General features: G+C 39.1%; 1 protein-coding gene across 3 annotated transcripts; it reads right to left on the reverse strand.

Annotated features, from left to right (window-relative positions):
• Window positions 1-1,770: 1,770 nt before the first annotated feature.
• Window positions 1,771-23,596, reverse strand: ARV1 (ARV1 homolog, fatty acid homeostasis modulator). 3 transcript variants are annotated; one of them, XM_054062800.1, is made up of 6 exons: window positions 23,387-23,596; window positions 13,094-13,213; window positions 12,458-12,611; window positions 10,999-11,223; window positions 10,374-10,520; window positions 1,771-2,567 (listed from the first exon to the last, which is right to left on the reverse strand). In XM_054062800.1, the coding sequence occupies exons 1-5, from the start codon at window positions 23,594-23,596 to the stop codon at window positions 10,414-10,416; spliced, it is 816 nt and encodes a 271-aa protein (XP_053918775.1). In that variant the 3' UTR covers window positions 1,771-2,567; window positions 10,374-10,413. The 3 variants fall into 3 exon arrangements, with proteins under 3 accessions (XP_053918775.1, XP_053918776.1, XP_009565367.2); XM_054062801.1 differs by lacking the exon at window positions 1,771-2,567 and adding an exon at window positions 2,598-7,154; XM_009567072.2 differs by lacking the exon at window positions 1,771-2,567 and having other exon boundaries at window positions 2,598-10,520.
• Between the last annotated feature and the right edge of the window lie 2 nt (window positions 23,597-23,598).

A 23,598-nucleotide genomic window follows, 5' to 3' on the forward strand; every position in this document is an offset into this window, starting at 1 on the left:
TGATTTCAGAGGAATGTGCTTATAGCAGTAGAATTTTCATTTTTTAGATAAGGTTGGTATGCAATTTAGGGAGAAAAATCTATTTGCTATTGAAATACACAGAATTGTGACTATTTCAGCTCTTCACTGAACTTTTGCCATGGGTTTTAAATGCATTAAAGCTAAGCCATTATTGAGATACTGTCTTCAAGAGAGCATAATTTTTGAGAATTCCTCAATTTAAAATGAGAGGAGAAGTTCCATGCAAATCATGGATTATTGGAATTTAAAAAATGTGATCGAAACAGACTGTTGAGAATTGTTAGCAAATAGAGTTCAACCATGTGTCAAACCACTGCCTTAAGTTCATGTTAGCAGAAGTAGTTCAATCCTCCTTGCATTGCTATGTACTGGCCTTCAGAAATCACAAGCATTTCTTCCATGGGTCAGAAATATTCCTGTGATTATCTAACTAGACACATGAGTAAGAGTTTTAGAGCTCTTTTTGGCTCACGATACAAGCCACTGTCACAAACAATGAAGCTGCCTAAGCCATACCAGCTCTTGCTTAAACTCTTCTGACTCGGCAAACAGCAGAAGCTTTTAAATCATTTACAAACAGGCAACATAATAAGGTTGTTACTTCAGTTATAAAACCATCTGGACAATAGGGGCTGTACATTCAGTTATTTTTCCTCTCAACCCTTTACAGTGTCTTTGGTTTAACTGAATCTGGAACTTAACAAAAAACTGTAGCACTAATTACGGGTATGGGGAGGCCTCAAAGCATACAGTTTTGTTAGAGTTGCTTCACATATTGGAAAGTTCAAGCAAGGAATGCAGTGGAGGATTAGGAAGGAGTGACACAAAGTTATGAACAGGTAAACTTCAAGCTCAAATAGGACCACATTTCTAACTTGTTCCATTACTATTGAATAACACCATAGGCTCTTGGTAGCATGCAATATTTTCGTTTTGGTTGTACTATATGAAAAGTAAATTACTTCACTATTTAAATAGTCGTTTGGTATAGGGGAGGAGCATTTTATCAGAATTAGCTGAAAGAAAGAATACATGAAATTAGGGTGAAAAATTATTTCTCACAGCACTACAATATCAAAGCCCTGCCACCATTTGTTTTTTATCCTTTTTGTTGTCTAAACACAGAATTTCTGTATTCTTTGAGTCTTTATTACTTTTTCTTCTATTATTGTACAAGTCACACAGCATCTTGTCTAGTGTCTTTGAATTACCCTTGCTCTTTCTGCTGATACTTAATAGTGTAGCTCAAATTGGAGCAGCTTTTCCTTGAATGCATTGCATCATGCAATATAACCTGTAGTAAGAAACAGAATATGTAGCACCTTTTCACTATATCATTTATACCTCTCTTAATGTACATTTTCAGAAGATGAGACATTTATGAACAAAGCTTTGGTGTATTTTGGGGACAGTCATTGTGCTTCCATAAATGATTAATATTTAATGATAAACAAGAGAGGGAGAAATTTGTGGTAATCTCTGTGGGGAAGAAGGAATTGTGTTTTATGCATTTCTTTTTATCTTGTCTCATGTCCTTTCCCATAGGATTTGCTTGAGGTCTGAGTTTTCATATGTAAATAAATGTCTTGCCTCCAGTGCTTTATGTGATCACACAATAGGACATTTTTCCCCATGTACCACATCACTAGTCAGTCATTCAACAAGTCCTTTCTATTTCTGTTGCAAATGCAGGACTTCTAGGCTTTCAGTGTTACCTCTCACAGAGAATAAAACTCTTTTCTATGCCTTCAAACACAGGTGCATATAGACAGAATACATCAATCAATATTAGAGAAGCCAAGCATATCTCACTGTTATCACAGACATTAAATTATAAGAGCATCTGCTTAAAAGTGTGCTGACTGTGGAAATTTACACTGCAATCTCTTTTGCAAATTAGAAGGGAGTTTGTACAGATGCATTTATTCTCCAAGAACAGAGACCTCAATTCACCATGCCCATTCTCTCATTCCATTCTGAATTAAATGCTTTATTTTGTAGGCAGTGATTGTATTTTTGTTTCAACTTAACGTTGTGTAACCCAACATATAAGTCCTTACAAGAAACTTGTAGTAGATTTGAAGAGGCACTGGCTGCCTCATTTACGTAAAAGTCCTAAATCCTTTGCAGTCCTACAGCCAAGGAACCCCACCAGTGGATTTTCATGCTCCTGGTTTAGCAAGGCTGTTACAACAGGTAGCAGAGAATTTGAAGCATGCACCCTGGAGAGGACATGAACTTACTAAAAGATCAAGCCACCATCTCCAGAAGGGATTCCTTGAGTAAAATCTTCTGTTTTCACAAAATCATATTGCTTGAATAAATAGTCATAGTTGAAAAGTTGAAAAACAACTGGTCATCAAACCACTGCTGTATGCAGTTAGAGCTGACAGGTCCCCTAGTTCAGGAAAGGTGGCTTAGCTTTGGTCTCTCAGAGCCAGGATCTCTGGCTGCCAGTGAGAATATCTGTCAGGAGTGCCCGTCCAGCCTCACGGCTGGAGGAAGGACTAGGTGACCTCTGAGTTCACTTCTAGCCCCATCTGATTCTGTGAAAACAAAACAGTTCTCATCAGCAGAGGCAGCTGCCAGCTCAGGACAAAGAGCTGAGCTTTCAGGAGCAGCTGCTGTAGGGAGTTTAGAGGAGCCAGCACTTTTTGGTATAATGGCATGAAATTACAGATGGCTTCTCCCCCCCTGCCATTAGAGCAAGGAAGGATCTGCACACAAGGGCTTCCTGTTCTGCTGTCCCCTACCAGGACGTATTGTGGAGAATTAAAACCACCTCTCTGAACTCCCTATCAAAGCACTGCTGCAGCTGAATTAGATTAGCATCACCATGGCGTCATTTTTTTAAAATGAAAGCAGATGAGGAACAATGAGGGAAGGGAGACACTATCTGCACACGTTTCTGATGCTGTTTTATCAGGGACATGATTTATTTTTTTTTTACACTGATACAATCTGTCCCGTTGCACAACAGTCACACTAAGGTGCTTTTCTCCCAGGCAGTCTTTTCTTTCAGTGTAGGGCAGAATGGTCCTGTCTATGTCTATGGTCAGAAGCTGCATGATTTCATACATAGATAAGGCAGAAAATGCACAAGCTGCAAACCTAGGACTCACCTTTTCTCTCTCTCCATGTACACACACACATGCATCATTCATATAAACTTCACAATTCAATTAAGCAAGAAACTTTTTTTGGGAAAAATCCACTTAAAATGAAAGGAAGTGTAAAATAAAGTTTGAAAAGATGAAACTAAGTCTTGTCACATGGTTATGCAAATAAATGTATACCTACCTTTGTGTTCATCCACAGCATGCTTTTCCAAAGGAAAGTTTTGAATAACCTGTCCACCCTTGCTGAAAAAAACTCTTCACTAATCAGCACCATCTTATTTTGATTTTGCTCTCTCCCAGGACAGAATGAGTAAGAAAGGTGGACTGTGTTTTCCTTGCTGTGCAATCCACCTGCCATTTCCACACTACTAAGTAGGAGAAATGTCCTCATAGGAAAACAAAGTCCTGTTGTTGAAATAATTCATAAGGACTATGCGCAGAGTGATACATTCACTTTTGCTCCATATCCTGTAAAGTCCCAGCCATACTTCCTGGTGGTGGTATATGGCATTTTATTACACAGTGGATGCTCTCACTGGAGAATGTTTCCTTCCTAGTTATTATTATACTTTTGTTGGCTTTTTGATTTATGGTGATCAAAAGAATGCTGTAGTCTTACCGAGAGAAAGAGATGCTATCGCTGCTGTAGCCAAGACATGATACATCAGTGGCTTTGAAGATTAGAGCCAAAGCTTTATACTGGAAGTGAAGTGAGAGACTAAAGAAGGGATCAAAGTTCAGGAACGATGCATGTACTACAGCATCACATGGGCTACGGAATGTATGGCAGGGAACCACTATAAACAGTTGCTTACAGAGGGTTAGCAGTTCTGAGAAGAGAATACAAGATGAGTAGATGCACTTGTATTGAGACTTTGTTTTGTTTAAATTTCACAGTTACTGGATTAATTCACTGAAAAGATACCAGTGGTTTGTAATGCTTTTTTAAAAAAAATAATTTTTACTGAAGACCCACCTGTGCTTTCTACCTCAAAGCCTCAAAACTGTCAAATAAAATACAGTAATTCTCCTTTCAGATAGCTGAAAGTAAGATCAGTTCACATGCTAGGTCTGTGCCTTCCAAGTTTTTTAAAACTAATTTCAGGTTTATTTTGGCACACAACAGCTGCAGTAACTTAAAATTCACAACAAGGAATTCACGATTTGCCATATATACCTCTAAAAGTCTTCAGATATGTGTGTTATAGAACTGTATGCTATCAACACTCAGAATTAAAGCTTCACTTAACATCATAAAGGAGACTTCTTTAAACATGTCACCTCCAATATTCATATTCTCTGGCTCCTGGCAATTCTGGTTCAGTATCTGATATTCATGGTGTTGACTGACTCCCAACAACCTGCAGCTAAGAGGACTTAATGCTTTCCATCTTTTTAAGCAATCATGAACAAATTAATCCTCCCTCAATTCCTGTGACGGTGGAGGTACAATCATTTTATGGAACCACGTATATGACTTGCTCAAGGTCACAGCAGTAGTCAGTTTTATAGCCAGGATTAGGATTCAGGTTGTAATTCAGGTCCCCACTCTTCTACTCACGCAGCTATGGCAGCACTTTTGTGCAGCTTATGAACAATAGTTCTTTTGCCTAAAAATGTACTTAGAATCACAGTTAGACATTATAAGAAATTATGGGGGTCATCTGGATTTCTCTGTGCAGCAGCCAGCCATGTACACACTATCTAAGCTCACACTCTTATACTGCTATGTAAAGGAATTTAAACCACATTTTTACCCAGGGAAATGAACCCAAACAAACCCAAACAATATCTATTATGCTAATGAATAGCAATTAAAACATCACTGGCAGTATTTCTTAGCTGCTTTGTAGACCTGACATTTATTTATACTGGGCTCAAAAGAGCTTTACAAATTTAGGACAGCAGATCATATTTAGGAAAAAGATTTTACAAAGCTCCTCATGTTCAGATCTTCTTTCTAGCCACCTCAGTAATATGCTAAGCGGTACTGGAAAGACCAAAGTCCGAGCAGCACTATAAGATGCAGAAGAGAAAATACAAATCTTGTATACACCTTCCTGCAAATTCTAACTGCAGCAAACTGGGTTTCAAATGAATTCAGCAACAAAATTCCTATTGATTTTTAGCAGTGGAGGAATGCATGTCTTTTGCCATGTGTATTTTCTCTGATCTCAGTGGAGCTACTCAGAGTAGTCCCAGCTTGCGGGACCATGTATGTTTTAAACAAACAGATGCTTTGCTAAAATAATTTGCATTTTGTAGCTTCCCTGGTGCACTATTTTACTGGTGAACTGACCTTCACATCAAGTCACCAAAACTTTCATGACCTGTTTTTCGTCACTAACTTCACTCTAATACTTCTCCAAACTGAAAATTAATTTTAATTTGAAAAACTTGAATTTGTGATTTTACAAAACAAAAACTAATCCACGAATACATACTTGTAGTGCTTCTCCATTCCTTCCAGTTTCGGAAACAACAGTCCTTTACTTCTCGACTCCAGATGGCACTGTGGTACTTAACTGCCCAGTTGGGGGAGAGCTGATGGATTGCAAAATCATACCAACTCTGGCAAAACAATGGCTTTCTTGTTTTCTGAGATATCAGCTGCTAATAGTTTTCCAGTGCAGATGTCCTATTTTACTTTCAGTTCGGTGAAGACTAGGCTAACAAATGGCAGCTTATATGTCTCAAATACGACTTGTTGTGGAAGAACAGGCTCACTTGTCTATACTCGCATGAGGTCACGAGGTTAGTAGCCCTTGCCTCCCCCAGCAAAACCTAATCCAATAAACACCACTGCAGGATGAAGGGAGAAGCTGTGCTGTTGCACAGCTCGTTCTATTCACAGTGATTAATTCTATCTCTGCACAATTAGTAATTCTGCTCATAAAAGTGTATTTTCAAGGATGGAGAGCAAACCACTGGAATAATGACGTTCCCAGTAACTTTTCTAGGGAAACCCATAGACCTTACTCTTTGGAAGACTGGAAGACATTCTTTGCCATTTCATATTATCACTTAGACTATTACAAAAATTTCTACAATAAATAATTCGTCTTGTTCATCCTTTGAAATTTAGGAGTAGGTTGTTCATATGTCTCCTTAGTCATACACTCATCTATACTGCATCTTTTCTTACACAATTTTTCTTGAGATTCTATCCTCTTATTTATTAGTCTTTCCAATTCTTTAATTTTGTGAAGTCCGCCTGACACCTACATTCCTTTAGCCCTTTCTAGCTTGTAGTCTAACTCTCCAATTACGTATAGAGTAATTTCTAAACACTTGTTACCTGACCTATAGACCCAGTTAAAGTTCCCAGCTCCCAATGCACAATCACTAAACTGTTGCTCCATCCAAATTTTTATACTGTCACGGGTTCTTTCTGTGTGTTTCATCTAACAGAATTCTGGAATTTGCTCCATAGGTCCACGAATTTCCCACAGGCCACGATAACTCTTTTGATTCCAAGCAAAACTCAGACAATTTACATGGGTTCATTTGCAGACTGCTATATTTTTAAACCAAGTAAATACTTTCCCATAAGTTAAGGAAGCAATTGAAGACACATAGAAAGGGCAGGCTATTTACATACATACATCTTCCAGCACAGGTGCCTGTTTCATTACAAAGAGTTTATGAAAGGAGAGGAGCTCAAAAGACAAAAAGGAATAAGTTGCCCAATCTATGAAATATTACTGTATTTAAGTTAGCTCTGGTAAATGAATAGCCAGAAAACCACTCAAGGCAAAATGTCCTACATTACTAGACAATAATGCCTCTGAAGACTGAAAACCAGTGTAACATCTGCTTTCCTTCCACAGCTCTGCAGCTATTAATTTTCTTCTCCATCCTCAAAGTTGCATAAGGACAGTGGTAGCTCCCGACAGCATCACAGAGAGCATAACTGATATATGTTATTGGTATATGTGACACAACAGGTAAGCATTTATTTCAAAATGTGTTCTTGTCCATTCTAGGTCTTCTGAATAAAACTCAGAAAATATCCTGAAATAATTTTTTAAATTAAACTTTAAAAAAATGTTTGAAAACAGAATTTATATACATCATATTTACAATTTTGCCTCTGACTAGCTAATATTTACATTATGTGTAATGCAAAATATTTCCCTTGCATTAGTCACACTTAGGTGTGCTCCATTCAGACTTCAGACTGAAACCAGATGTACAGAGTGGTAAGAAATTTGTATCAGCTGCAATGCTTAAGTCATACTAAGATGGACAGAAAGCCGAATAAAAGCCAGATGACAGCTACAATAACAAACTGGGTTTGGTTCAGCAGGCACCAGCATTTTCCTAGCGCATATTCTTCTACCCTCTCTGCTGCAGCACAACTTCATTCCTTCTTAAACATAAGGCAGAAGGCGAAGGAGGAAAATGAAAGCAGGCCAGATGTCTCCCAATCTTTTCAAAAAATCTCCCAATCTACTGCTCCTTCCCTTTGCATCCTCTAACCTGCAGCCTCTGTTCCAACACAGGATTCAAGATGCGGCCTCACCAATGCTGAGCACAGGGGCACAATCACTTCCTTGGTCCTGCTGGTCACTCAAAGAAGGCATTAAGTACCCCAGCCTTATCATCCTTTGTCACTGCATTGAGTAAAGGATGCAGATTCTCCTTGGTCCTCCTTTTGTTGTTTATATATTTGTAGAAACATTTTTATTACCTTTCACAGAATCCTCCAACCTAAGTTCTAGTTGGGCTCTAGCCCTTGTGATTTTCCCTCTGCATGACCTCACTTCATCCCCGTAGTCCTCCTGAGATGCCTGCCCCTTCTTCCAAAGCTCATATACTTTCCTCTTTTTTCTAAGATCTACCCAAAGTCCTCTGTTAAGTCAAGCTCGTTTTCTTCCCGGCTGGCTTGTTTTTCAGCACATAGGGATGCCTTGTTCTTGTGCCAGGATTTTCTTCTTGAAGAGCATCCAGTCCCCTTGGGCAACTCTGCTTTTTAGGACTGTTTCCCAAAGAACTTTATCAACCAGCCTTCTGAACAGTCCAAAGTCTGCCCTTCAGAAGTCCAAGGTGGCCATTCTGCTGACCCCTCCCCTTACTACTCCTAGAACTGAGAATTCTATCATCTCGAGACTGCTGTGCCCCAGGCATCCTCCAGCCATCACATCTCCCACGAGGCCTTCTCTACTCACAAACAACAGGCCCAGCTGGGCACTTTCCCCAATTGTCTCATCTACCAGTTGCATCAGGAAGTTGTCTTCCACACACTCCAGGAACCTCTTAGACTGTTTCCTCTCTGCTGTATTATGCTTCCAGCACACATCTGGGACATTGAAGTCTCCCACAAGGACAAGGGTAGCAATTGTGACACTTCTGCCAGTTGCTTGCAGAATATCTCCTCAGCCTCTTTGTCCTGGCTGGGTGGTCTACAGCAGAATCCCATTACAATATCTGCCTCGTTAGGTGCTCCGCTGATTTTTACCCATAGACACTCAATCCTATCATCACCATCATTGATCTCAAGGCAATCAAAACACTCTCTAACACAGACGGATACCTCACTGCCTCTCCTTCCTCACCTATCCTACCTGAAGAGTTTATAGCCAACCATGGCAGCACTCCACTTATGCAAGTTGAACCACCATGTTTCTGCGACAGCAATTATATCATAGTTTTTTTTGCCATCCAATGACTTCCAGCTCCTCCTGTTTGTTGCCCATGCTGCATACATTGGTGTAGATGCACTTCAGTTGGGCTATTGATCCTGCTATGCTCCTGAGGGGAATAGTCTTAATTCCTAAGTGACTACTTGCTGCACTTTCTAACCCACCAATAACCTTTGCGTCTTTGCTGCCACTTGGACTGCTATCTCCCACTTCCCCTGAGGTGGCAGACAAATGGGCCTTGCTGACACACCATTCCCCAGACACTGAAGTGCCATTGCCAGGCTTTTATCTATCAAGCCTGGTTTTGTCCCCCCTTCCCGTTCACATCTAGTTTAAAGCTCTATTGATGAGTCCTCCTAGCTTCTTGGTAAGCGTCCTTTTGCCCCTTGGGGACAAGTGTTGTGCAGGCCAATCCATGGTCAATAAACCCAAAGTTTTGCTCCTCACACCATATTCAGAGCCAGGTATTTATTTCCTGTTCCACTTGCAGAGCTTCGTATCTATTGTGCAAGGGAACCTGGGAGGATGAGGTAGGGCCTTACAGAACTAAAGTAGGAAAACTAACACTGGATGGGATGTAATGGGAAGTGTTCTGCACAAAATAAATAGGTTTGTGTCCTAATTACTGTCTAGCAGGAACCAATTCTGCCAGTTCCTTTGCGGGACATCTAGCCCTTTCTTTGCTTGCTGGGAAAAAAGGTGCAGAACTTCTATAAATGTTTCTTCACTAATTTAGGCCTAAACACGTGGTGGACTTTATTTATTTTGTTTTGGGGTTTAATTTTTAACAAATGCTACTCTATTGCTCAGCAGCCTGATGCTTCACTTTTTGCTCCCACTAAACCTGCTGTCAGATGAAGGCTGAGTGCAGGGGTGTGGCTTAATAATAAATGCATAATTAGTGGTATGCCAAACAACTTTGTATGCTGCGGATAAGAATCCTTCTACTCTCTTTTCAGCTCAAACAAAGCAGCAACATTTATGAAAGCACATAAAATTTCAAGCCAGTTAAAACTATAGACACTAGAGATTACTCTAGAAGTAGTTATGTTATTATTTCGGATTGTTACATAAACATTCCAGAGAATATAACTTTGTTTACCCACTGTAGTTTTACTCTGCAATGCTTGCCTTTTCTCTTATAATCCGTTTGCACACACTCACTTCTCTCTTTCAACATCTGTTTTTGCAGAAATATCAATTTCGGCTTTTACATTTTTCCACTGACTCCCCTCCTCTGAAGGGAAAAACTCATCATCCTCATTCTGTCAAAATGCAGTGATTGGTAGCATTGCTTAATTTTTCAGTGTACCTTTTTTGCTACAGCTATAGCTGTGCAGCCAGATTTATAAAGCTATTGAGATAGAGACATAGGCATATTTTTTAGTAGGAAAATAAACAAACTAAGGCTGAAGTTTCATTGACCACCACATTAAATAGCCAAACTTCTGAGGTTTCTAATTTTAACTCATCCTAAAACTGTCTACACTCACCACTACTGCAAGTTTTTGTTATCTATCACCTTCTTTACTACTATGAAAATGGTATCTTTGGAGCCTGCTGGAAGAGATCATTCTTAGAAAATGACCTTTGTGTTGTTGGCATTTCTTCAGATCTGGGCTGACATATCAAACATCCCATCCCATTTTCTGGAATAAGCAGACCACACCATTTTCCAAAATTAATCCAATGAAGATGGCCAACCAAGGAAGTAATCGGTTCAAGTTCAATGTAACTGCAAAAGAAAACAGAACAATTTTATCACTTACCATTTAAAAAGACCACAGAAACCCACATGAGAATTCACATTAATTTGTATGTATAAGAAATCACAAAAATCTGTTAAAAGTCTGCATTCCAAAGCCATGCATAAAATTAATATGAATTTTTCATCTTCCAGACACACAACAAATTCTCCTTTATGTTTCAATAACCTATGATGCATTGTCTCAAATTCTAACTGATGGATCTGATGGATATAATACAGCATATACAAAGATACAATGGTGAAATAAGAGGTCCTTTTTCTTCCTTTTAGAAAGTGTTTTGTACCATTCACTTTACAGTAAACTCTGAACAACAGTTTTAAGCTAGAGGTATTTCAGTCACATATCTGATTAAAAAATATAACAACAATAACGACTTCTGTAATAGCTGCATTCTCTCATGCACATACTATAAAAAAATATAGTAATAAAAAAGCAAAAACGTACCTCTAATTGCCTGAGAGTTGGATATCAAGACAAATACTTTTATAAATGCAAGGCACAAAGGTGTGTAGTCATGTTCCCAAATAACAGCTGGAATTAGCAAGAGCTTTCCATAGCTGGACAGCAGCAGTGCTTTGAGAAGTAAAATGAAGTCAGACTTTGTTTTCAGCATCTTGGGCCTCATCCACCGTAAGGTAATAAAAATGCCAAGCAAAAATGAAGTTTGTTCTAAGAGGAAATAAGAGGAGTTGGAAAGAGAGAATGACACACCAAAATCAAGTCATTTTTTGGATGAATTTCAGTGAAATGACATGTACCAATTGCAATTGAACCACTGCTACTTAAAAAACATACGCAAATACCAACGTGTCCTCCATCTCCTATGTTAATAGGCAAATATTACTATTACTTAAACTAACTCAGTATCATGATATTCAAAATAATTCTATCACAGAATTTTATCTTTAGGATTGTCATACTTGTAATTTCTGACACCACGCAGCACAGGAATTTTAGCATAAGAACCTCTTTACCTTTCATTTTGAACAAAAGGAGAGGGTTTTTTTTTCAACTGTCTGTTAGCCTCTTACACAAACTCAATACTTGTCTTTGTTGAAAAGGTCACCAGCAACAAACCCTTTCCATCCAGCAAGAGAAAGAACACTAAAGTGAAAATTTCCTTGAGCTTTTTTTGACACTGCATGCCTGCCTAACACTGGAATTAATGCAGATGTCAAAGCAAACCTTATGACAACTGTAATAGATGAATTACTACTGAAAAATGAGCTCAAACAGTTCTACTGATATGTTGTAAAAACCTACTTAGAGCAACATTAGACAATAAAGGACTGAAGTTAAACTCTGCCTGTCTAACGGAAATACTGGTTTTAGTCTGTGGGCTTGATTGAAACATTATTACCAGAAAAAGTATATTAACGACAATTAAACAAAAACCATTCCCTGCCTACAAATGTAGTCTTAGAGCACAGAAGTAATTACTCCTTACAGTGATGACACTGCTCTGCATATTTGTCTATTCATTTAAAGAAAACCCAACAGTTTATCGCCATTAGTGTTTATTTCTGCAAGGTGCATCCTTAATGTTGTCTTGCCTTAATGAATAATAAGTCTGAAATAAGCATGAAATATGGAATAAGGCTGAGATCTACACTGGTCTTTAAACTATGCAAATGAATTCATACAAAGATTTCTGAATATTGCCACTTTTCAATGTTTTGATATCTACTGTGGATCATATCAGTCTGAACTGTAATCTGGATCAAAATATGCATTTGTATTATATGAATGCAAATTAGGGAGTGTTTATAATAACTTCACCATATCAGGTTGAACAAGACATCCATTCTGTATCAATTTTTGCAATACAGGCTTGTTGAAAGACTCATGAAGTTATTCAGTGCTTAAACAGTAGACAGTTACATGAACTAATCATTGATATTACCTAAAGAAGCTATACCAAACATTCTATAAAAATCCCATTCCTTGGCATATCTGATTAAGTCATCAGGGTCTATATTTTGGCTTGAATCCTGTAGCTGCAACCACCTGAGATAAGCTTCACAGAGCAAGCAAAATATGCAGAGCTTCCCATGAATCTGGCAAATGAAAGAATAATAAAAGCATTAGTATTAAATCAGCATAAATTAAAGCATTAGTATGAAATTGGTATTTAACATACATTTCAACATGTCTACAAACAAACTCTGTAGGTTTATTACTTTTGTCTAGAAATACAAGAAAATTACACATGTTGAGCCAATAGTTTAGCACATCATCTTTTTAACATCAATTAAAATGATAGGCAAATTAGAGGGTTTAGAAAACTGCATGAACAGCTCCATGGAAAAGAAGCTGTATAACTGTGATTTCTAAAGCTTGCTCTACACTTTTTTAAAATAAGGAAGGCTATTTCAGTTAGAAATATATAAACAAAACCGTGCTTTTAGTTTTGTGTATATGTATAGTTTTGCTTGCTGGAACTTGTGGAAGGACAGCAGTCGCTAAAAATTTTACAACTCTTACAATCAATTTACCAAACCTAAAAAAACCCTCACAGGGTAGGGGCATAGCAACTTACGTTTATCTTTGTATTGAAAATAATGTGCCTGTATGCTTGTGCTTTACATAAAATAGCATTAATCAAGATGATAACAGGATCATATTCAATGTATTTGTCCACAGGCTTCTGGCAGGATTTCTGAAAGTCACAAAATAACAAGAATTAGGGAAAAAAAATGAAAATAAAGTGTTTATTAAATGTTGCTCAACACTTAGCACAAGTGCATAAATTCAAATTAGCTATTAAATTCTCATTAGTCTTTCCTTAATATATTAATTTTCAATAGGTTTTTAACCCACACAGAAAAATTGCTTCTCCCCCGTCTAGAGAGGTTATTTCACCCAGAGCACAGGCAACTGCTTGTCATCAACCCCCTTCAGATTTATTGACCTAACCTGCATGGGTGATCACTCCTTGACCGGAGAAGAGCTAACAAAGGGCCATTACACTGAATATGAATAGGATGGTTAAACAACAGTCTTGCGAAAGGCTCATCTGCCAGACCTGAGGGGGAAATAACTCCTAGCAGAGGGCTGAGGAGCAGCAGCACTTTATCACCGCAACCACTTCAGCTTAAACAAGTGCATTTCCAGAAATACGCTCACCAGCAGGTGAACTTTCTCCTGCTGCCAATCCTCCAGTTCAAGCTACTAGGTTCCTCCAACTTGTCCTCAGCTAATCTGGCTCCCCTGGGCCTCCACATTAGCTGCCATGCTAGAATACAACAGTCAGAGAAATGTTCTCTATTTCCATTTTAATAAGTGCACAGCTGTGCACCGACAGGAAAGAAATCTACACACAGTGCTTTCTGAAATGCTTTAGCAATCAAAAATGCAGCATCAGGTAACACGCACCTACTGACAAACTCCCAGGAAAGAACAAGAAGGTTTTTTCAATTTTATAGGGATTCCATATGTCCAAAGTTAACTCTACCTAGCTATCTACCAGAATTACCACTGGACAATTTGAGAATGCAAAATTTCACTTGCAAATTGACTCCAAAGTCCAACACCGATATCAATAAAAACATCTAAACAAATGCATGTTTGAATAGAGTGTCTAAGGAAAGTTGCTAATACTGACAGTGTTTCTTGGTCCTGTTCAAGAAAAAAAATCTCAACAACGTCATTTGGATTAGAAAATACTGTGTATGACAGTACCGAAGTTAGAGGCAATAGAATTAAAAAATTGACTCAGTTAACCAAAGCTTAAGTAGGTCTAAAATTAAAGTGAGTGAGATAGAAGAAAGGACATAATTAACAGAAGACCACAACTACACGGTTTATTAGGGTGAAAAAGAAATTGCAACTATAATTAAAGGCAGTGTCTTGCTTCATTTCTTTCAAGAGGGAAATCATGAACAGATATTCTTATGGGTGGTAATTTACATATGCCAAATCTCTGATTAGATGAAGGATATCTTACATACCCTGAATTTATTATGCTCTCAGATTTTCCTATGACAGAACATTTTTTTACCAGGGTAAAACAAAGAATCATCTATTCAAGTGGAGGGTCGCAAACAAACACTGATCAAAAACTTGCAGTTAAGAGGTACTGAAAAATTTTCACTGACAGCCGAAATGAATTTCAGACAATTAAAGTATATAATCACAGAAAGCCTTTGGTTGCAAAAGACCTTTAAAATCATTGAGTCCAACCATCAATCCAGCCCTGCTAAGTCCACCACTAGACCATGTCCCCCAAGTTGGACATCTACTCATCTTGTAAACACCTCCAGGGATGGTGACGCCACCCTGGGTAGCCTGTTGCAATGCTTGACAACCCTTTCAGTAAAGAAACTCCTCCTAATATCCAGCTTAAACCTCCCATATATATCAGATCAACTCTCTAGGCAAAACCAACAGTACAGCAATTCTGCTGCAGATATATAAGGAGATTGCTACAAACGAATACACAAATAGTGGTGCTATCCATAAGAATGGGTCTTCTGCTTCACAGCTTCTGGCAGCTACAACCAAATATTCTGCAGCTGTGAGGATGATGTTTAATTCAGTATTTCAGCATACCACCACCAAACATTTAAGAATCCAATTTCTCTTGTGTTACAAAAGAAAATCTGTCATACCCCAAAGAAGCAGCCATCTTTAAGGACTTTTCTCGCACAGACATACACACACACATTCATGTCTGCCTGTCTTACAGAGCTAGATGACGGCCCTATTCTTAATATACTTTATTTCTAGTTCAGTCTTAATTGCATTAAGGAGAAGTCCTTTGTGCTTATCCAGCCAGTGACCTAGCCAGTGTGAGTTCATTCAAGGACTTGTAGGACATACAAACTGCCTTATTGCAAAACATTTGTGTGTGCACGGCCATAGGATAATTGGACAAATGAAGATGATAGTTGTTGCACCATGAGAATGCTGCAGAATCAATAGACCCTATAGGATGAAATTCTGTCCATACCTGGCTTATTTGTTATTTTTTCCAGCTGTACTACTAAAACATCTGCCACTAACCTTAAAGACCTACGAAGCAAACTTATGACTGGAGCCCGAGTTCCACAAAATGAATGCAACACAGGTTTAACTAGACAGCTTTACCTAGTTAAAGTCATGTAACTTTATGGACATTGATAATCACTAATACTTTCAGAGAAAATCTGTATAAGCGGCTCAGCTATGCAGAACTGCCGGCACACTTCAGGCAGTTAAGAGTGAACTGAAATACCTGCCTCAGGTCTCATTCCCCACTGCAGTTCTGCACAGCTGTAGTCAGTGCCCCTTTGAAGGGGGTACATCTTTAACAAAATTAAGCTTTTTCAATCTTCCTTGGGCTTTCTTGAAGAAATGCCTCAGTTATCATAACCAGTTCTAAAATGACAGAAAGAACTAACTGGATTTCTCTGTTTTTAACCAGTTTTTAATTTCTTCCTTAAATATGCAACTGACACCAGAAATAGGAAATATCTGGTATCTTCCCTTGAAAAAATAGACATTACTTTTGATTAAAAGGTATATTCAGATTATGTTGTAGAAGAGAACGGTCAAGCTTCACAGCATAAATTCTATTTACACATCTTCTTCTAAATTGGTAATTTTGTGGAGAACTATGGATGTTCGATAGTGACACACAGAAATCCAATAGATACTGTGCTCCCCTAAAAAAAGGATGTTGAATGTGTTTCAATGTTCTAATGAATTTAAATTAATATTAGTTTAGGAATTGTTTGACTAGTTAAATATTTAGGAATAGTTCACTTTGATTGTTGTTTCAAGGAAAAGCTTCTCTTCTCTTAACACAGAAATTTGCTTAGTTCTCTTTAAAAAAATATTTTAAAAAATGAGAAAAGGCAGCTTTAAGGAAAAGAAAACTTCATAAGCTATCATAACCATGTTCTTCACAGTATAGCACATCATATTCTTCCTAATCAAAGAAATCCAAAACAGTCAAGGAAAGTAACTTATGTTTTGACATCTCAGTTGTAATAAAAAAGACAAAAGAAGTACTGAAATATTAACTTTGACTGCATGTTTATCAGCCTTTTATAAAACTACTCAAAAGACAACTTTTCTTCGTTCATCAAAGACACTTAACTGAGAACACAGTACACAAACGTATGCCAAATGCTATACAATGTACAAATATTTGAGGAAATACCTACTGTCACTGAAGGGCAAAGTTCCTAAAGTATATGAACATTTAGGCTCCCTCCAATATTAAAACATAACTGAATTTTTAAGTAAAAGTATTCTAGGATGGAAGTGGTAAAGGGAAAAATGTTAATGAAAAGGAAGTCATAAGACATTACAGAAAATAAAAATACATAATGAATAATCAGGATTCATCCTGAACTAAAACTAGCATGAAACCCACACTGAGAATATGCATACAAACACAAACCTATAGACATTTAGAAACACCAGTGAAACAGTCTCCCTTTAAAAGTCCTTTCTCCACAGTTTGGAGTTTGGCATAAACTACAATTTTTTGCTAGACTACATATACAGCAAATTTTAACAGTATTTACATAGCTTCAGCATGAACATAGATCCATTTACATGGGTTCATAAGGCAAACTAATATGGACCCATCATCTTGAAAGAATGCCCTTAATCCCAGGTGCATCATTGAACAATAAAATGTAATTAGCTGTGCTTTCAGGAATGGGTTGTTTACTAGGGATGCAGCTAAGTGTCACAATAAGCTAAAACCCAAACCAGTCCAGTTTCAGATGCACTCAATTTCAGAAAAATGAAATTAAAAATATTTGCATATAATTTCTCCTATGTGATAGGTATTCCACTGGTGAGTTAGTTTGCAGATTGAGTTATGTAAAGAAGAACAATAACATACTTTATTTTCCAGGTCAATCTTTGTACTCTTGACAGATTCTTTACCTCACCACAGAAATGCTTTGCATTCAAAGCATTTACACTCTCCCTGCCTTGCAGCAATAAAAGAGCTTTTCAATTATCTTTTAATTGCAGAAAAGCTAAATGAATTGTGCACTGCTCAGGCAATTTGGCTTTCTTATTACAAAACACAAGGGGGATCCTGACCGAGCTTAACATATTGCAATGAATAAATTCCTTCCCTTTGTTAGGGTATGGAATGATTAACCTTTCTGAAACTTTACTTTTAAACACAACAACATGTATGTAATTTAAAAACAAATTAAAAAAATGCATATTTTTCCTCCTAATTTTTAATAAGTCGTTTGCTAATTTCCTTTCATTTTAATTGGATGTTGACCGCAAAATTTATTCCAGGTTAGCTCTGTGTGTGTGTTCCCTTAAAGCATTAATACTGTAGTGGCAATATTATCTGAACAGTACTTTATGTTATTGTCGTTAACAGCTGTGTCTTAAAATATTCAGTGAAAATTTCCTCTGTTACTTATAGACCATTTAAGTTTTAAGCAACGCCAAAAACTCCTCTATAAAGAAATATTTAGGCTTACTTTCACCATCACTTCTGATTTGTAATAGGGAAAAAGGTCAGCACATTCACAGCACAGGACTAGAACCTAACCCCTGAGCTGAAAAGCAAACATCAGAAATCACTTTTGTTGAAGGCAATCCTAACATGCAGACCCACCCCCACAGACCTTGCCACTCTCCAGATATCACACAGGTGAAAAAAACATATCAAACTGGTCTCTCCGAGGAGGTGAACTTCCTCAGAATTGTATTATCTGTTTTTAAGTATCTTTAAGTACTTTTAAGGTGCAATAGTCCACCTGTGTCCTTTAACGGTGTTTCCACAGCAAAATACATGCAGGATGAGAAAAAAGATCCCTTACTAAATGCAAATCTCAAGCAAGAAGAACTGCAGAACACTAAAGGCCTGGGCTAGGATTCTGCTGGAACTGGCCTTGACTAAACAAAACATATTTAAAAAACATTACATCCTAACAACAAATGTAAGACCAGATGGAAGATGCTGTCAAGAGAAATTAGCTCCCCAACCTCAAGGTGATGTTCAGAAAGGTGTTGAATGCCAGGAACGGCAAAGACCTTTCAGATGCAGATTTATTAATTTATCAAGGATAACTTTAAACTAGGATTGAGGCAAGTCTGTAGGTCAGTAAAAAACAGTGATGATGTCATTTTTTTTCAGGTACTACTTGACAGGGAATGAAACCCAAGTACCCCAAAGCTTTTTAACAATAAAAAGCACCTAGAGGGTGTCCATTGACCTCTCTTTGAAAGGGAATATAACTGTACAATTTTTCTGTGTACTTTTCACTTTTTCTCCCTTAAGGTACAACGCAGTAGCAGTACTCAATGCTCTAATTCCACAACAACAGATGTAAACTGTTCTCAGGCTGAGTGGTCACACCTTGTCATCTCACCTCAGACCTCCATTTTTTGTAAAATATCTTCAGCTTTTTTTAAGTTTTTAGAGGCCTACACTATTAAGTTTTATAAATACCTGATATAAATGATGTTTCACACTGATACATGGGATCTTTGTATTTTCTAAAGGAGAGAAAACTTCTATCATTATTTTCAGGTTGAGATGATTCATAATACTGACACTCATAATATGGCTCATGGAAGTTTTTGAAGGGTGTCAAAAACTTGACTATTTTTCTGTTGTCAGTAGCGTGATGCTAACCAGCTTTGCAGGTCTCTGGTTGGAGCACAACATTGCCTGCGTGGAACACAATACCTGCAGAAGGTTAGTGCAATTACAAAACAACTCTTCCAGATTAAAAGGAACAAGTAAACAAGAATTGCCCTGTTAGAAACCACGAGCTCATAGTAGCTGGAGAGAACAACAGTGCTTTCCTGCAACACAGAGATAAAGCTGAATTCAGACCAGTTCAATTGAAGGAATCTTTTTATCTTGTCAATCTTCTAACATTTTCATCTCCCCTTTATAAACCACAAGCCAATGTGTTTCTTACTAACATGCTTTGTATTGCTAATTTCTCGTGGGGACCAATCCTACTCTCAGTATTCACGGGTTGTGAGAAAAGGAGAGAAGGGCGTAGTAGATCATATGACAGATGCCACATAAGAATAACTAAGACTGACACTGAACCACGATGACCGACAACACAGACGGAGGAAATAGACCAACAGGAGTAAGTGAAAAATGGTACTGATCTGGACCTGCATGAAGAAAGGTGGAGAGAATTCCAATTTGCTAGGAAGATGTGATTATTTGCTCTATTTTTTACTCTGTTCTTTACTTTTTTTTGGTAAGACCTTGGCATTTGTGATGAACACAGCAACTAGGACTTAATCCTTCTACATGGGATACCCCAGCTGCAGAAGACCAGGATCTTCAGTCCTCAAAGGGTTAAATGTTGAGACGAACGAGTGCCATCTACTGGCTTCCAGTTTCCCTTAGAAATAATCATAGCCAAATTAATAACCATAACTGATGACCTGGCTTTACAAGATGTTCTAAATCTTATGTGATATGGCTGCAGGCATAAGCCTTATACTTGTGCATTTGTATCCAACCTGTCATTGATTTCAAAGACGAGTCTGAAGCTTCATGTGGAAGAGCTCCAAAGCAAATCACTGACAGTATTATCATGTACCAATGACAGATTTTGACTACATGATTTGACTACCAATAATTTGACGTAGTTCATATCCACTACTGAACATGATACATTACACTAACACAAAAAAGGAACCGAAAATAAATTTTTCTTTGCAGTATGCATGTGTAAAGCCAGCAGAGGATCAATTGCTATCACTTTGCTTGTCTTTTACCTAAGAAAACTGCTGATCTCTCTGGTTTTTTTTTTTAAGTGTCTGCAGAGATTTTTGTGTATATTTTCAGCTGGTTTATGCTCTAATAGCAACAAGCCATTTTAACTGACTGTTGGGCTGAGAAAAGAGAATGGTATGACTCATCAGTAATTTGTACATAACTTGTTTTTATGGCCTCTTGTTGACAAGAGAAGCTGAGATCTAACGTACATCTTTCAGCTTGAGCTAACCACTATCATCCCAAATATAAACTGGCCACAGACCTCTGGCTGCCTACAGTCTCTACTTTTGATCTAAGAAATGCTTGAATGACTTCAAGTTGCAAAGTTGTAAAGGAACTTATCACAGGTTTCATAGAAAGCTTTGTGGTCATCTGTTACATTCATGTCTTCATGTTTACTAAATTAATCCATCTTCTATAGTTATGCCTAAAATGCCAACGGCTACAAAACTGGGGGAAACAACTGCAAAGGAAGCTTGAATGACATACAACTAATTCCTCAATTCCTCAACAAATATTCAGCAACTGGTTCAGGTACAAAGTTTCCCAATTTTATAAGGAGCAGACAGGATATTGTGAAACAGTCACAGATAAAATCAAAATCTTAGTCAAGATGTATTGGCAGACCCCCCACTCCAAAATAATTTTTTCCCCCACAGGGAAATACAGGGTACTAGGTAATCCAATATTTTACACACTGAAAATGGAAAAGTCAAAACTAACTACTGGAGACGAATCTGCATAAACCCTATCAAAACTGAAAACAGTAATTTAGAAATAGTTGAAAACACTGCTTAAAAAGAGAAATGTTTTTCTGCTGCGGCTGTGAAATCACTGAGAAAACAAAGGAGACTCCAAAAGTGAAGAAAGTTATTTTAACATTATTGTGTGACCCAAACACAGGCAGGATGCAGGAACAACCGCAAAGCCATGGATGAAATGTAAAGAGTAAACTTATTTCTATTACCTCACAAACTGGGAGATCTATGAAATAACACCCTTGCAGAAGAAAGAGAAGTGGAAATGTAGGTACCGCAGAGTTCAGTCCTTGCTATAAAGTGTGAATGCCAAACCTGCTGCTTTGCCTGTATATATTAGAGAATGGCAAAGTATTTTTCCACTTGTGCTTTCATCTTTCTCACACTGGGGCAGGAATCATAGAATGGTTTGGGTCAGAAGGGACCTTAAAGATAACCTAGTTCCAATCCCCATGCTGTGGGCACGGACACCTCCCACCAGACCAGGCTGCTCAAAGCCTTATCCAACCTGACCTTGAACACCTCCAGGAATGGGGTAGCCACGCTTCCCTGGGCAACCTGTGCCAGTGCCTCACTACCCTCACAGTAAAAGATGTCTTCCTAATACCTAGCCTAAATCTCCCCTCTTTCAGCTTAAAACAATTTTGCTTTGTCCTAACACTGCACTCCCTGATAAAGAGCCCCCCTCCAGCTTTCCTGTAGCCCCCTTTAAGTATTGGAAGGAATTTCAAGCATGTTTTCAAAGATGGCCCTGAGTTTACCACAGGCCTATGTTACCTAAACACAAAGGTTCTACTTGTCAGGGACACAACATTATGCAAAGATTAGCATAATTCATGTGGTTTTCTACATCCCAGCTGCAAGGTCACTTCAGAGTGTTTTACAATTCCTCCTCATCAATCTTCTGTTATATGAAGATGGCTTCAAAGATGATTTGAGGACTGGAGCACCTCCTATATGAAGACAGGCTGAGAGAGTTGGGGTTGTTCTGCCTGGAGAAGAGAAGACTCTGAGGAGACCTTAGAGCGACTTCCAGTACCTGAAAGGGCTACAAAAAAGCTGGAGAGGGCCTGTTCACAAAGGCTTGTAATGATAGGACGAGGGGCAATGGGTATAAACTGGAGAGGGGCAGATTTAGACTAGACATGAGGAAGAAATTCTTCACAATGAAGGTGGTGAGGCGCTGGCACAGGTTGCCCAGGGAAGCTGTGGATGCCCCATCCCCAGAGGTGTTCAAGGCCAGGCTGAATGGGGCCTTGGGCAGCCTGATCTAGTGGCAGGTGTCCCTGCCCATGACAGGAACTGGATAATCTTTAAAGTCTCTTCCAACTCAAGACATTCTATGATTCTATATTCCCACAACTATGAAAACACTACAGAAGAAAAAAACATCAACTTTGAGAGCGGCAGAGTGGAAAAGGAGAGCAGTGAACTGCCCAGGAGGTGCTGGTACCACCCGGGAAAGCGTAGCCTGGCACGGACTCCCAACCATCCCGGTTCCAACCCTGACTCTCAGCCTCGGCCTTTCTGCCACGGAGCCGCGCCAACTCCCGCCTTCCCGCGGGAACCAAGACAGCAGCACCGGGCGGGAGCCCTCGCGCAACCGGGACAAGCGAAAAACCTGCACCCGCACCCAGGGGAAGCGGGCGAGGTGCCGAGCCCGGCAGCTGGAGCAGTCCCCGCTCCAAGACCGGGACGCCACCGCCCGCCAATTCGTAGCTTCCGTCCATCCTACCACTCTGCCTCTCCCTCCCTCCATCCCGCCTCCCTCCATCACCCCGTCCTCCCTCTCCCATGCTCGGCCGCCCCCCGACACTGAAAACGCCGCAAATAAACTCTCTACGGGTCGTTTTGGTGTTTCAGAAATCAAGCATCCTTTATTAGGCACGGCAACACGAGCGAGCCATCTCCATCCATCGTCTGCAGCCAGACAAGAGCTGGGACGGGATGTATTTCCCAGTTACATGCATATGCATCAATTTTCCCAGTAATCTATTACTTTACAAGGTATGATTTTTACATTATGAACTTCGTAGCAGCCAAATCTCTCGCCATTTTGGAGCTTTGGAGCCAGCCCTACCTGACCTTTATTAGAGATGGGGAGAGACACCAAAAAGAGGTGGTCACAGCAGACACGTGTTCAGCACAGATCACGATGCACACAAAGGGTTGTCATCTCGAAAGAATGAACAGTGCTTGGAAAAATACCGTTGGAAAGGAAACACGCTCTCAGAGGGATATTCAGCCTGACTTCCAAAGAACACGATTGCTTAGATGAAACTTAACTCTAGCTTAAATCAAAGATTCCACTCTTTGCTAGAGCGACCGCTTCTCGCATCCCCCAACTCACGCAGATGGAGATACGGAGTACCCCGCGCCGGTAGTCCCTGTACAGCTCCGCCGCCTCCGCGTGGCACTCCACGCAGCGGTAGGCGCCAGCCGCCGCCATGGCACGCCCCGGGCTGTCACCGCTCCCACGCGCCTCGCTTCCGCGTTTGAGGGGGCCGAGCCGCGGTGCATCCCGGGAGTTGTAGTTTTTTCTTGAGCCTTTAGGCCGCATCC

This window comes from Cuculus canorus, chromosome 3 (genome assembly GCF_017976375.1).
Source record: "Cuculus canorus isolate bCucCan1 chromosome 3, bCucCan1.pri, whole genome shotgun sequence".
Classification (NCBI taxonomy): Eukaryota; Metazoa; Chordata; class Aves; order Cuculiformes; family Cuculidae; genus Cuculus; species Cuculus canorus.

Excerpts from the sequence above, each read along its gene's own strand:
- ARV1 (XM_054062800.1), bottom strand. The coding sequence starts at position 23,596 with ATGCGGCCTAAAGGCTCAAGAAAAAACTACAACTCCCGGGATGCACCG. Across the intron at positions 12,612-13,093 it reads TTTTCAATACAAAGATAAAC|ATTCATGGGAAGCTCTGCAT; the intron begins GTAAGTTGCTAT and ends TTCATTTGCCAG. Across the intron at positions 11,224-12,457 it reads GTTTGGTATAGCTTCTTTAG|AACAAACTTCATTTTTGCTT; the intron begins GTAATATCAATG and ends ATTTCCTCTTAG.